The sequence below is a fragment of the Bufo gargarizans genome, unplaced genomic scaffold, assembly GCF_014858855.1.
Source record: "Bufo gargarizans isolate SCDJY-AF-19 unplaced genomic scaffold, ASM1485885v1 original_scaffold_1076_pilon, whole genome shotgun sequence".
Taxonomy (NCBI): domain Eukaryota; kingdom Metazoa; phylum Chordata; class Amphibia; order Anura; family Bufonidae; genus Bufo; species Bufo gargarizans.
Window position 1 is genome coordinate 279,351 of NW_025334225.1, and position 14,344 is coordinate 293,694.

General features: G+C 44.5%; 1 protein-coding gene across 5 annotated transcripts in view; it reads right to left on the minus strand.

Annotated features, from left to right (window-relative positions):
* Positions 1-14,344, minus strand: part of RCOR3 (REST corepressor 3) — a 38,286-nt gene that overhangs the window by 17,088 nt on the left and 6,854 nt on the right. For 4 of the 5 annotated variants that reach the window (XM_044273709.1, XM_044273711.1, XM_044273710.1 and 1 more), the window contains 5 exons: positions 6,505-6,582; positions 5,603-5,655; positions 4,156-4,317; positions 2,880-3,004; positions 622-703 (listed from right to left, as the gene is read on the minus strand). In XM_044273709.1, coding sequence (XP_044129644.1) covers positions 622-703; positions 2,880-3,004; positions 4,156-4,317; positions 5,603-5,655; positions 6,505-6,582 — 500 coding nt within the window. Of the gene's footprint in view, positions 1-621; positions 704-2,879; positions 3,005-4,155; positions 4,318-5,602; positions 5,656-6,504; positions 6,583-8,458; positions 8,511-14,344 lie in introns of all 5 variants that reach the window. The other variant, XM_044273712.1, reaches the window with a different exon arrangement.

Sequence of the window (14,344 nt, forward strand, 5' to 3'; positions counted from 1 at the left end):
ACGAGCGGACCCGAACGCAGCCGTCCAGCCCTGATGCAGTCTGAATGGAGGGATCCGCTCAGACTGCATCAGTCTGGCGGCGTTCAGCCTCCGCTCCGCTCGCCTCCGCACGGACAGGCGGACAGCTGAACGCTGCTTGCAGCGTTCGGGTGTCCGCCTGGCCGTGCGGAGGCGTGCGGATCCGTCCAGACTTACAATGTAAGTCAATGGGGACGGATCCGTTTGAAGATGCCACAATATGGCTCAATCTTCAGGCGGATCCGTCCCCCATTGACTTTACATTGAAAGTCTGGACGGATCCGTACGAGGCTATTTTCACACTTAGCTGTTATATGCTAAAATAATGCAGACGGATCCGTACTGAACGGAGCCTCCGTCTGCATTATTATGATCGGATCCGTTCAGAACGGATCCGATCGAACGCTAGTGTGAAAGTAGCCTAAGTCTGCAATAACGAGGTTGTGCAATAATGAGGTAGGTGGGGGGGGGGAGATCCTGATCCACATTATAGTGATCATGAGGATTCTAGCATCCGGACCACAAGCGATCATACATTTAATGATATTTTCTCATTGGATAATTCAATCAGATATCACACATACAGTACAGGGCATTACGCACCTCTTTTTTTGCTTCTTTTTTAGGGTCATAATCACTGTCATTTCCATCCTTTGGAGGATGACTTTCCTCAAGGTCCTCATCGCTGAATGCAAACACAAAATCATTGAAAATAAATAAATAAATCTGACTCATTGTGAACAAAGTATAAGATACAGCTGTACAAAGCAAGTGGGCCGGTTTTAAAAATGTATAAATAGGGTATGCTGCTGATTGTAAGTGAAGAAAGTGAAACCCATGACAAATCTGCATTCAAAAGGGAAATTTTTTAAAGAATCTGCAAAGTGTGAACATGTTCAAGTTGTACTCATCATCTGCACATACACCAATTAGAAGCACCTGGCTGATATTATGTAGGCTCCCACTCCGCTCTGACACGTCAATTTGGGGGGTGCTCTCTCCCCTTGGGGAGAGAACGCCTTAATCTGGGTGAGCAGACTTCTAGGCCCTACATGCCGAGGCATGGACTCCACAAGACCTCGAACGATGTCCCGTGGCATCTGGTATTAAGATGTTAGCAGTAGATCCTTTAATTTTCGATAACCATAGAGAATACCGCTGCCATAAACGAGTGTACTTGATCTGTACAGTGTTCAGGTAGGTGGTACGGGTCAAATCCACGTCAGGATCCAAAGTTTCCCAGCAGAACACTGCCCAGAGTATCACACTGCCTCCGCCAGCTTGTAATCTTCCCATGGTGCCATCTCGTCCCCAGGAAAGCGATGCGCACACACCTAGCTGCCCATACCATGTAAAAGAAAAGGCGATTCATATCCAGCAGTAACTTCTGCAATTTCAGCTGCAGTATCTCTTTCTGTGGGATCGGACCAGACGGGCAAGCCTTGACTCCCCCACATAAAATAATGAGCCTTGGGCGCCCATGTACCTGTTGCTGGTTCACCAGTTGACCATTACTGGACCACACTGGCAGGCACTAACCTCTGTCCACCAGGAACATCCCATAAGACCTTCCGTTTTTGAGACCCAGTCATCTGGTCCTTTTCAAAGCTGCTCTATTCTCCCATTTTTCCTGCTTCCAACTAATCCACAGTTCACTTGCCATTGCAATGAGAATTGGGGTCATGCAATCCTCCAGTCAGTGGTTTTACTGTAATGGCTGATGGGCGTCATAGCAAAGCATAAAGGCTCTGTTACCCAGTGTATATGCGGAACAAAATCTTCTCCCAATATATACACAGGACATAGAGCCCAGATGTACGCAATGTATAATTTTTGTGAACGGGGACCAGCTGTATGCTCATTATAGGCTACAGATACATCCAGTGATTTCAAATGAATTATCATAGAAGGAGCTAGCTTGGACCCCCCTTCCATCATCCAGAGTGGGGAGCTTCTCCAAAGAGCAGCTCTCATCACTCCTGGCACTGTCAATTTCATTCCTGCTCCGTTGCTCCGAGTAGCTGTGCAAGCACAGAGGATCTGCTGCTGCTACCACCTAAGCAGTGCAGATGATGACTGAGCATGCGCAGCTCCGCTTCCGGGTTTACCCAGATGTGAGCAGCACATACACCGTTGGCATCTGCGCTGCTCAGGTAGCAGCAGATCCTCTGTGCTTGCACAGCTACTCAGAGACACTAATCCCAATATCTTGAATTTGTAGACTTCCTACACTTTTGTTTAAATGTACATATGATGGGAAACTATATTCACCAGTGACTATTATTTTGCTATAATTGAAGTAATTACTGGATAGATTTTGCAGCCAAGTTTAAGGCTACATGCACAAGACCATTGTGTGTTGTGCGGTCCGCAAATAGTTTTTCCACTGATGAATGCTAAGAGATGTTGTTTGTAAACCTTCAGTTTATCACGCACGTGAAAAACGCATCAATGCGCATTTCACCCGCGCAAAAAAAAATTAACACAATCGCAGACAAAACTGACTGGAATTGCTTGCGAAATGGTGGAAGTTTTCCTGAATGCACCCTGAACGCATCCGGACCTTATCCATCACGCTCGTGTGAAAGGGGCCTAATAGTGCAAGCATGTTGTGGAGCAGGAGGAGCTGAGCAGATTGATATACAAGTGTGTAGGGATGGATTCAGTATAACTCTTATTTTATTCACTTTAATCTCTGCTTTTTTTATATGTAGACCGGGGGCGGTCGATCCAGTGACTAACAGAATTGATGGGAATTAAAAAAAAAAAAAAAAAAAAAAAAAAACACACACACACACACACACACAACAAAACCAAATAGCTACAAAACCCTACAAATACTGTATGGTAAAGCACAATACCTTTCTCTGTGGTTATTTTTACTGGCCAACTTCCTTGCTTGCCGATCCATCAAACTTGTCCGAGAACGGGTTTTTTTCCAGGAGTAGTAGTATTTTACCAGACTTGCTATGGTCTTATCTGGAAGCTAAATCCATTATATTAATTTAGGAAACTGTAAATATATACACAGAAATATACAAATCTGCAGAATACAACATACTCTACAGCACATATGCTGATCAAGTTCAACTTTCTAGCCAGATAAGGCTACGTTCTTATCTGCGTTGTGAAATCTTTTTGTCCAGCCAAAAGCCGCCATTTATGCTGGAAAGCGGCTGGATACTGGTCAGATCCCAATATAGTTAATAGGGATCCGATGCTCTGTGGCATTATTTGGGGCGCCTTGCTTTCAAAGGTCAGACATAAAATTTTGACTGTCTGTAACCTTTTAAGCTCTTAATGCAAAATTATGTACATGTACATAATCTGTGTGCAGCAGACCTACGGAACAGACTCACAAGCCAAGCCTGCTCACCATAGGTCACCAATATTAAATTGGGGGGGCTGACTCCCAGCACCCCCACCAATCAGCTGTTTGAAGAACCTCCCGGCACCCCCCACCCCGACTTCCCCTCCGATCAGCTGTTTAAAGAGAACCGCTTATATGAGCAAACTGCCTTCTCTTCACACTTTACCTGGTCACCGTTGAAAATGCGGCAGTGAGCAGTGTAGTTAAAAACTCTGCAGTCCCATTCCTTTTAATGGGATGGCTCCTTTGTATTCACTTGAGAAAAAAAAAAAGTGTAATGTATGGGTGCTAAAAATATGCAATGCAAAGAAAAATGTTCTCCCCAAAAGTAGTAAAACCATAATAAAAATTATATAAATGTATTATGTCCGAAATCATACTGACCTGCAGAATAAGGTTGTCATGTCCTTTTTAGAAGCCAGTGAGAACCGTAAAAATACCCCCTCCCCCAGGGGAAATTTATTTTTATTTTTTTAAATAAACACATGGCGACTCAAGGTTTTTGGTTTTTTGTGTCAATTTCACCCCACAACAAATTATTTCCCCATTTCAATACAAGACCTCACATGTCTACGTGAATAGAAAAATAAAAAAAGTTATGGCTCTTGGAAGGAATGCCGGAAAAAAACAACTAAATAAAAATGCCAGAACAAAAACTGGCTTGAAGGCAAACCAATAGTTGCGGCTCTATAAAGCGGACGGTATGGAATAATGGCAGAAGAGAGCGACGACACAGGATCTCAGTACAGCAGCACACAATATCTCACCATTTGCTGAATTCTATGGAAGCTTTTCCCATGAAAACTAAACGCTTGTTCAAACAGGACCTTATCTTCAACCGTCCACTCATCGGGGAAGGGGGTAAAATTGGGCAAATCAGCAAGTGATTTCTCGATGTTGTGTTTGTGCCAAAACAGCATGCCAAGAGCCTTGAGAGAAGAAGCACACTTACTTTACATACATTCATACACACATAGACACACGCTCCATCATTACACAAGTCTGTATCCTTCAGGTTTTCCTTTTAGCAAAGAGCATGTAATGTATAGACCAGTGATGCATGGGTCCACATGTCCTTCTATAGGGCCCTCCAAGGGGAAAGCAATTTCATATGGTGCCGCTGCCTTCCCCAGAATACTAGACATGTCTGTCCGTGTAGAAACGCTCTGCCCAGTACAGAAGAGCTCCTCTGTACTGGGGGCACTTATGTCTATGAATGGTCCTCTCACATGACTACATTTCGTCCATATACATTCTGTCAAAAACAAGAACTGGATAAAGTAAGATCCTCTTATCTCCATCCAAACAGTTTTTAGCCAAGTAAAATATTTGTAGGGCACAACTACCCCTGTGTAAAAATAAAAATCTGTATGTGCCTACAGCTGTGATGTAGTCAAAGGCCACATCGGAGGTCCCCACACAATGGCAGATTGACCACCATTGGTATAAACCTCCTTACTGTAGTTTAATTTTACTAAAAAAGTTATACTTCTGAACCTGTCATTTTCTCACAGGGTTCGGTAAGGCTAGGTCTACACGACAACATTTGTCGCACCAATGTCGCGCAACAATTTTTATAATGGTAGACTATGGTGTCGCACTGCGATATGCTGCGACTGATGTATTTTTCTGCGACTGTCGCAGTGCGACAACATAGACTACTATTATAAAAATTGTCGCACAACAAATGTTGCGGGAGAGTATACTTCAATGCAAATCTGCATTTCTGCTTGTGGTTTTTGGAGCAGAGTGCTGCTTCTCATTGAAATAAATGGGAGGCTGTTTGGAAGAGTTTTTTAGCAATGATTTTGCATGGAAAAAGTCGCAAAAATTTGCGCCAAAAAACTTCATGTGGGCAGGCTGTAACGGTTGTTACAGTACTTAATGTGCACCTATAATTTCCAACTCACACGCCCTCGGCCTCCTCCATCCCCCTCTTAGGCAATGTTCATATGTGGAGATTTACTATAGAAACCTAATGTTCATTATTTACCATTGCAATCTTGTGGCCGTTTTAGGGCAGGCAGCTCAGATTCTGAAATCAAGGCACATAGTGGTCACGGTGTTCCTGTGCCCCTCTGCCTCTTTCATGCAGGGTTCTTTCTGTAATGGTGTTGCAGTTCTATCCTCTGCTGGTCACTTCTACAAATCTGGATTCCCCGTAACCGTTGTGCAGATCTAACAGAATTATTTTAGGATTAATACAAAGCGTACCTGTTCCACGTTGTAGCCATGCTTTTCTTTTGCTATAGCAATGTATTCGTCCACTGTAATAAAAGAGGAGCAGATTTTTACAGAGGAGTGTATGTATATACCAACTAATTGTGCAGTTTCAGTTCAACCACAAGAATATGAAAAAAGTGTGCAGGAGTCTGTAGAGAGGCGCAGAGTCCTTGCAGCTCTTTAGGCCGGGTTCACATCACAGTTTCGTTTTCTGTTCTTCTGATCCGTCAGAAGAACAGAAAACAAAAAACGGGTCCTTTATTCTGAGAATCCGTTTTAGCCATTTTGGTCCGAGATCCTTCACAAAGTACTCGGGGGACTCCAGCAGGCCATTCCGGATCTGTCCTGCCGCTAGTTCACGTGGGCCCCCGGACTGCCGCTACGTCCCCATTGACTATAATGGGGGCGGGGGCGAAGTTCCGGCGGCAGTGCACGCCGAGAGGCAGTAGGACTAAAGTACTGCATGCAGTATGCCAGATTGTCACAGTGGTTGAGCATGCGCCACTCCACTCCGAGTCTAAGGGGCTGACAGAGATAGCCGCGCAATGCACTCAGCTATCCCCACCAGCGTATGGAGAGGCAAGGAACATGCTCGACTGCCGCTCCATTCATACAGAAGACATGGGACACCGTTTCACTGCTATTTATTACCAGCATGCCCCTTAGACCCTGTTCACACAGTTTATAGCATGCAACTTTTGGTGCCAATTCCACTGTCGTCAGCACTGTCTCCAGTGAGAGGCAGCGTTGCACTTCATGCAAAATGCGCTGTGTGAACCGAGCCCTAGAGTTATTTTAGGTCTTGTGTTTCACAGCTTCTCCGTTCCCAGGCGCTGCATTTGAGATCACACAATGCACAGGTATTGGCAATACTAGGATGCTTCAGTACTTACACTTCAGATCAGGTATACTGTGAAAAGGAGACCACACCAGCATTCCCCCATTATCTTTATCCGTGTACTTGGTAGCACCTTAAATGCAAAGGGAAAAGTCAGAGACTAATAGGATTCATATTAAATTTATGGTTATTAAATTATATAAATGTCAGAAATTAAAAGAAAACAGATTTCTTGTTATCCATGCAAATAGCCGGGTCCCAGCTAAAGTAATATTTTATCACCAAGCTTTTATAGTCATCAAAAAATGAAAAGGAATTAATAGAATTAACCACCGAGAAGAACGCGGAGCTGCTTTCAGGGCCGAGTGGACACGACTAGACGATCTGCATGTGAAATCTGAAGCTACAGAAGGTAGGATCTATCACACTGGAGGTATGCCAATTTATAGGGACATTGTGGCATTCATCACCCATAGGCTCCCATGATAAAGAGATACTCCATCAGAAATGAGTATTTTTTGACCCAATATTCTTAGATTATAGTTTATTTAAATAAAAAAATTAATCACTAAAACTTGATGACCTATCCTCAGGACAAATCATCAATTTGAGTTTGTCAGGAGTCTAACACCTGGTCCCCCCCCCCGCCCACATATCAGCCATTTGAGGAGGCTGAATGAGCGCCGTCTCCAAAGCACAGCTATGCACATAATATAGAGGTTGTGCTTGGTATTGCAGCTCAGTCTCAATCCCTTGAGTGGGTCTGAGCTGCACCTCGGTCATGTGAATGAGGAGCATGACATCAAATGGTTCTCACAGAGCGCCGAAGCCTCTTCATACGGGGTCCCGGGAGTCAGATCCCTGCCGGCCTCATGTTGGCCTATCCTGAGGACAGGGCATCAATATGAAAATCCCAGAGAATCCCTTTAAATACAAAATCTTGCCATTCTGTAGCAGCTGCAATTTTATTGGCAGATCTGAACCCTTAGGTCACATGCACACAGCAATGTATCATATGTGGGTTTTCCAATCGGAATTCTCTGCTTTTCTATGCCAAATCCACACCAAAATATGCACGTATAATGTGTGGAATTTGTCAAAAGTTTGACGTGTAATACGTGCCGTGTGTATAAGGCACTTTAAGTATTTGTCTTAACAGGACAGCGCCTTAAAAAGGGGTTATCCCATGATTAATGTAAAAAAATTAAAATCAGACATCATATAGGACATGACAACCTCTTTCTACCAAAGCTAGAAGCAGCCCTGTACCTCACATGGGTCCAGAGATCTCCCCATTCATTGCTCTGCTAGATTTATAATCAAGCTGGGGTGTCTCTTTTCTGCAGCAGCACTCTCCCTATCACAGCTCAAGACACAGTTGAAGGAAGGAACTGAGCATGTGTGGCCACCTCAGTTAAATGGAAAAAAATAAAATAATAATATATACGAAAAAACTAAAATAGCAGGTGGCGCTATACAGATACATTTTATTGAAAAACTCACTGGCTAAACTAAACTTGTAATAATTACAAAAGTATCCAGATCCAGGTGCTGGTTTGAAAACTGCTGAATATTTTTTGTGGGACCACCACTTTTAAGGAAATGTACCCTAGGAATATAAACTGTAATTAAAAAAAATGGTTTTCACAATAAAAATATTCTTATGTTAGCAAATTTGTTCACATTTGTGCTGATCACTTCCAAATTTCTGCTGCATCACCAGGAACAGAAAACCAAAAATGCCCAGCAGTGTCAGGTGGACCCCACTGACTTACATTGGGGTCTTAAGTTCAGTCATGGTGTGCGTCACTTTACTGAAAATAAAATAGCGCTGCATACTCCGAAGATGTGAACCTGCACCGTGGCCCTAAAAGATTTGTGCGTACAGATCTGCAGTGTGCATGGGGCCCAAGGGGAGACAGCAATGTGATTTTCCCTAGCCATAAGACTAATTTAGCCACCAAGCTATTTTGTGGAGCTACCACTGGGTAGTTTGTCATGTAACTTACACTGTGATCCTTAGGAATTTCATTTGTGTGTCTTAATCAAAATGGCCGACCCCTATGAAGATATATTATAAAATGAATCAGCACATTATGGACCCATTTAGGGGAAGAAGGGAAAAAACAAAAAAACAAAAGAAAAACACCAAAACAAACATACACTGACCAAAATTATAAACGCAACACTATTGGTTTTGCTCCCATTTTGCATGAGCTGAACTCAAAGATCTGAAACATTTTCTACATACACAAAAGACCCATTACTCAAATATGGTTCATAAATCTGTGTTAGTGAGCACTTCTCCTTTGCCGAGATAATCCATCCCACCTCACAGGTGTGGCATATCAAGATGCTGATTAGACAGCATGAATATTGCACAGGTGTGCCTTAGACTGCCCACAATAAAAGGCCACTCTGAAATGTGCAGTTTTGCCTTACTGGTGTGACCACCATTTGCCTCTGGAACACGCCGTCGCTGTCGTATACGCCGATCCAGAACATCCCAAATATGCTCTATGGGCGACATGTCCGGTGAGTATGCTGGCCATGCAAGAATCTGGATATTTTCAGCTTCCAGAAATTGTGTACAGATCCTTGCAATATGGGGCCATGCATTATCATGCTGCAATGGTAGTGGATGAATGGCACAACAATGGGCCTCAGGATCTCGTCACGGTATCTCGGTGCATTCAAAATGCAATCAATAAAATGCACCTGTGTTCGTTGTCCATAACATAGGCCTGCCCACACCATAACCCCACCGCCACCATGGGCCACTCTATCCACAACATTAACGTCCGCAAACTGCTCACCCACACGCTGTCTGCCATCTGCCCTGAACAGTGAAAACCGGGACTCATCCGTGAACAGAACGCCTCTCCAACGCACCAGACGCCATCGAATGTGAGCATTTGCCCACTCAAGTTGGTTACGACGACGAACTGCAGTCAGGTCCAGACCCCGATGAGGACGATGAGCATGCAGATGAGCTTCCCTAAGACTGTTTCTGACAGTTTGTGCAGAAATTCTTTGGTTATGCAAATGGATTGTTGCTGCAGCTGTCCGGGTGGCTGGTCTCAGACGATCATGGAGGTGAACATGCTGGATGTGGAGGTCCTGGGCTGGTGTGGTTACACGTGGTCTGCGGTTGTGAGGCCGGTTGGATCTACTGCCAAATTCTCTGAAACGCCTTTGGAGACGGCTTATGGTAGAGAAATGAACATTCATTACACAGGCAACGGCTCTGGTAGACATTCCTGCAGTCGGCATGCCAACTGCACACTTCCTCAAACGTTGCAACATCTGTGGCATTGTGCTGTGTGATCAAACTGCACATTTCAGAGTGGACTTTTATTGTGGGCAGTCTAAGGCCACTTTCACACGGGCGAGATTTCCGCGCGGGTGCAATGCGTGAGGTGAAAGCATTGCACCCGCACTGAATCCGGACTCATTCAATTCTATGGGGCTGTGCACATGAGCGTTGGTTTTCACGCATCACTTGTGCGTTGCATGAAAATCGCAGCATGTTCTATATTCTGCGTTTTTCACGCAACGCAGGCCCCATAGAAGTGAATGGGGCTGCGTGAAAATCGCAAGCATCCGCAAGCAAGTGCAGATGCGGTGCGATTTTCACGCACGGTTACTAGGAGACTATCGGGATGGAGACCCGATCATTATTATTTTCCCTTATAACATGGTTATAAGGGAAAATAATAGTATTCTTAATACAGAATGCATAGTACAATAGCGCTGGAGGGGTTAAAAAATAAAATAAAAATTTAACTCACCTTAATCCACTTGCTCACGCAGCCCGGTTTCTCTTCTGTCTTCATCTTTGCTGTGCACAGGAAAAGGACCTTTGATGACGTCACTGCGCTCATCACATGGTCCATCGCATGATCCATCACCATGGTGATGGATCATATGATGGACCATGTGATGAGCACCATGTGATGAGCACAGTGACATCAAAGGTCCTATTCCTCAAAGAAGAAGAAAGAAGAGAAGCCGGGCTTAGAAGGGAAAATAAAACAAACAGTCTACACAACACCGAACCTAAACCCGAACTTCTGTGAAGAAGTTCGGGTTTGGGTACCGAACATGCCGATTTTTCTCACGGGCGTGCAAAACGCATTACAATGTTTTGCACTCGCGATGAAAAATCACGCATTTTCTTACAACGCATACGGACACGCTCTTCTGCAAGGGGCCTAAGGCACACCTGTGCAATATTCATGCTGTCTAACCAGCACATTGATATGCCACACCTGTCAGGTGGGATGGATTATCTCAGCAAAGGAGAAGTGCTCACTAACACAGATTTAGACAGATTTGTGAACAATATTTGAGAGTAATGGGTCTTTTGTGTATGTAGAAAATGTTTCAGATCTTTGAGTTCAGGTCATGCAAAATGGGAGCAAAACCAAAAGTGTTGCATTTATATTTTTGTTCAGTGCAAGTACACTTCAAAGAGGATTTCCACCCAAATGGCACACTGGTCATCTAATACACATGTCTTAGCATGCCCGGTGTCTGTTTGTAGCTGAAATACTGCCACCATGTGGTTGGATGACAGCATGGCACACTAAGATAGAGATTATATAAATATACTAGAAAAGGTACAATTTCTGGGGAAATTGTGTGATGTGTTCTTGCCTCCACCAGTAGCTTACAACTGGAGTGGGCGGAGTAACTGGGTGGAGTGTAGACTCCGCCCACTTTTATAAATTTTGACCTTTGTCTCACACTGACCCACCCTGCCGAGTTTGGGTGCTGTGAGAATGACAGCTGTTTAAAGGTTTCTTATTGAAGTCAATAGGGAAAATCTGATTGGTTGTTTGTGGCTCCGCCCACTTTTTAGCATCCCCAAAATGAGATATACATTGGCACAGTCCTCCAGTGACCAACTGTGCCAAGTTTCGGGAACCCTGCCATTAACAGTCTAAGAGCAGCGGCAGTTTGAATTTTTCCCATTTAAACAAATGGCTGAAATTTGATTGGCCGTTGTAGACCCCGCCCACTTTTTAATTTTTTTTGACCCCAGTCACCCAATGACCTACGGTGCCTAGTTTGGGTATTCTGGCTTAAATACTGTAAGAATGACAGCAATTTAAAAGTTTCTCATTGAAGTCAATAGGGAAAATCTGATTGGTGGTTTGTAGCTCCGCCCACTTTTTAATGTCCCCCAAAATGTGACAGAAATTTTCAGGTTGACCCCATGACTAAGTGACCCAAGTTTGGTGACTTTAGTTTAAAATCTGTGCGACTGGGAGCGATTTGAAAATTGTCCCTGTCAAAGTCAATGGGAAAAACATGGATTTTGGGGGCCCTGTCCCAGGGGCCCGGAGGGTGGGATCGGGTAACAAAGCAAAAGCAAGGTACTCGGGTGGGTGCCGACCAAGTCTGCAAAGTCTGGAATTTGTACTCCTAAAAATGTGGGAGGAGTAGCAATTTGAAGTTCTCATTAAAGTCAATGGGGAGATTTTGATTGGTTCTGTATGGCCCCGCCCACTTTTTGGGGTCCCCGAAATGTGCCCAAAATTTTCGGGTTGACTCCATGACTAAGTGACCCAAGTTTGGTGACTTTAGCGTCAAAGCCTGGCGAGTGGGAGCGATTTGAAAATTTACCCTGTCAAAGTCTATGGGAAAAAAGGGGGCTTCCGGGGCTCGCCACGGGGGCCCCGGGGGTGGGATCGCTCCACAAAGTAATAGCAATCCGATCGGGTACAATCTGCACGTTTTGGTAAATTTTTGTCTATGTAGTGTAAAAACTGTGGGAGGAGTTAGGGTGGCAAATTTGGCTATAATAATAATATATATGTGAGATAATAGTATGTGGTCTTGCTATGCAAGAACACATAATAAGTTAATACAAGGCACTTACTAATGTATTGCGATTGTCCATACGTTTGCTGGCTGGATTCAATTTTCCATCACATTATACACAGCTTGTATCCATGGTTACAACCACCCTGCAATCCAGCAGCGGTGGACGTGCTTGCACACTATAGGTAAAAACACCAGCCTACGTGCACTCCTGGCCTGCACTTTTCCCTATAGTGTGCAAGCATGACCACCACAGATGGATAGCAGGGTGCTTTGTAACCATGGAAATGAGCAGTGTATAATGTAATGGAAAAATTAATCCAGCCAGAAAAGGAGACAATATGGACAATCACAATACATTACAAAGTGCCTTGTATTAGCTTTCTCTACACGATTAATGCCATTTGCTCAAGCTCCCCTTTAAACTGGGAACACTGTGGTCTGCACTCACCAGCCTGGAGGTTAGGGTTGAGGGAGAACGATGCCGTGCCATCCATTCCCCGATGTGGCGGAGAGCATCTCCTGCTACATACACAGGAATGTACAGCGTGATGTGGGCGCTAGCAAGCACAAGGGAGTCCATGCTTTCCAGTACCTGTGCCACGTGGTTCCTGCAAGTCCCTATAAAACGAGTAGGCAATGATGGAGATTTAAAGGGCATCTGTCAGCAGATTTGTACCTATGACGCTGGCTGACCTGTTAAATGTGCGCTTGGCAGCTGAAGGCATCTGTGTTGGTCCCATGTTCATATGTGCCGGCATTGCTGAGAAAGATGATGTTTTAATATGTGCAATTGAGTCTCTAAGAGCAATGGGGGTGTTGCCATTACACCTAGAGGCTCTGCTCTCTGCAACTGCTGCACTTTGACAGGACCATGCAGTGTAAACGTCATCACACCTGACCCTGTCAAAGTGCAGAGGGCGCAGCAGTTGCAGAGAGAGCAGAGCCTCTAGGTGTAATGGTAACGCCCCCGTTGCTCCTAGAGGCTTATTTGCATATATTAAAACATTTTTCTCAGCAATGCGGGCACATATGAACATGGGACCAACACAGATGCCTTCAGCTGCCAAGCGCACATGTAACAGGTCAGCCAGTGTCATAGGTACAAATCTGCTGACAGATGCCCTTTAAAGCATCTATACCAGAAAGTGTGGAAACCGCCACCCGATTTACATGATGTTCTCCACTTTACTAAAAAGTGGGGGGGCTTTCAGTGCCAACACATTTAAAGGGCCTGTCCAGTTTTCCAAAACTGACGACTTATCTTCAGGCCCCCTCCCGATGCCCATTAGCTGTTGGAAGTGGACAGAGCACTCATGCGAGCGCTGCGCTGTATTCAGTGTTTAGCTGATAACTGCTGACAAGCGAATGGGACAGAGCGCATGTAATTATCCCGCACCGACGCTACAATGTTGATGATGTGCACTGCAACCCCAGGTGTCGGACCCCCACCAATTTGATACTCATGAAATATCCTGAGGATAGGTCATCAACATCAGAAAACCAGACAAGCCCTTTACCTCCCAACAGTCAAATTAAAATTGGAACAACCCTCCTGAAAATGTCAATTTTTAATTGTAGATTTTGAATTTATGTCTGAAGTAAATTTAGTTGGCGAACAACTCAGGTTAACCTCTCCGTGTTCCAGTCTTCATACCTTTTTTTTATTTTATTTTTTTCCCTTTGCCTGACAAGTTGTAGTTTTTTTTTGAAGGGGTTGTCTCACCTCAGACATTGGTAGTATACTGCTAGGACATGCCACCAACGTTGGGTAAGGATCCCAGCTCTGGGACCTGCTCCTTTCTGCAGAACGGGTCCCCCAAACTGAAGGAGAACGTACGGTGCAAGCATGGCCACCTTCCATTCACTTCTATGGGAGTTTTGAAAAGAGACGAAAACTGGCTTGGCTATTTCCGGCAGTCCCATAGAAATGAACGGAGAGGTGGCACAGTGCACCCTCCATTCACTTCTATGGGAGTTCAGAAAATAGCCGCACACGCTTGATCGGATATGATCAGAACTCCTATAGAAGTGAAAGGAGAGGCGGCTGCACATGCATGGTGCAC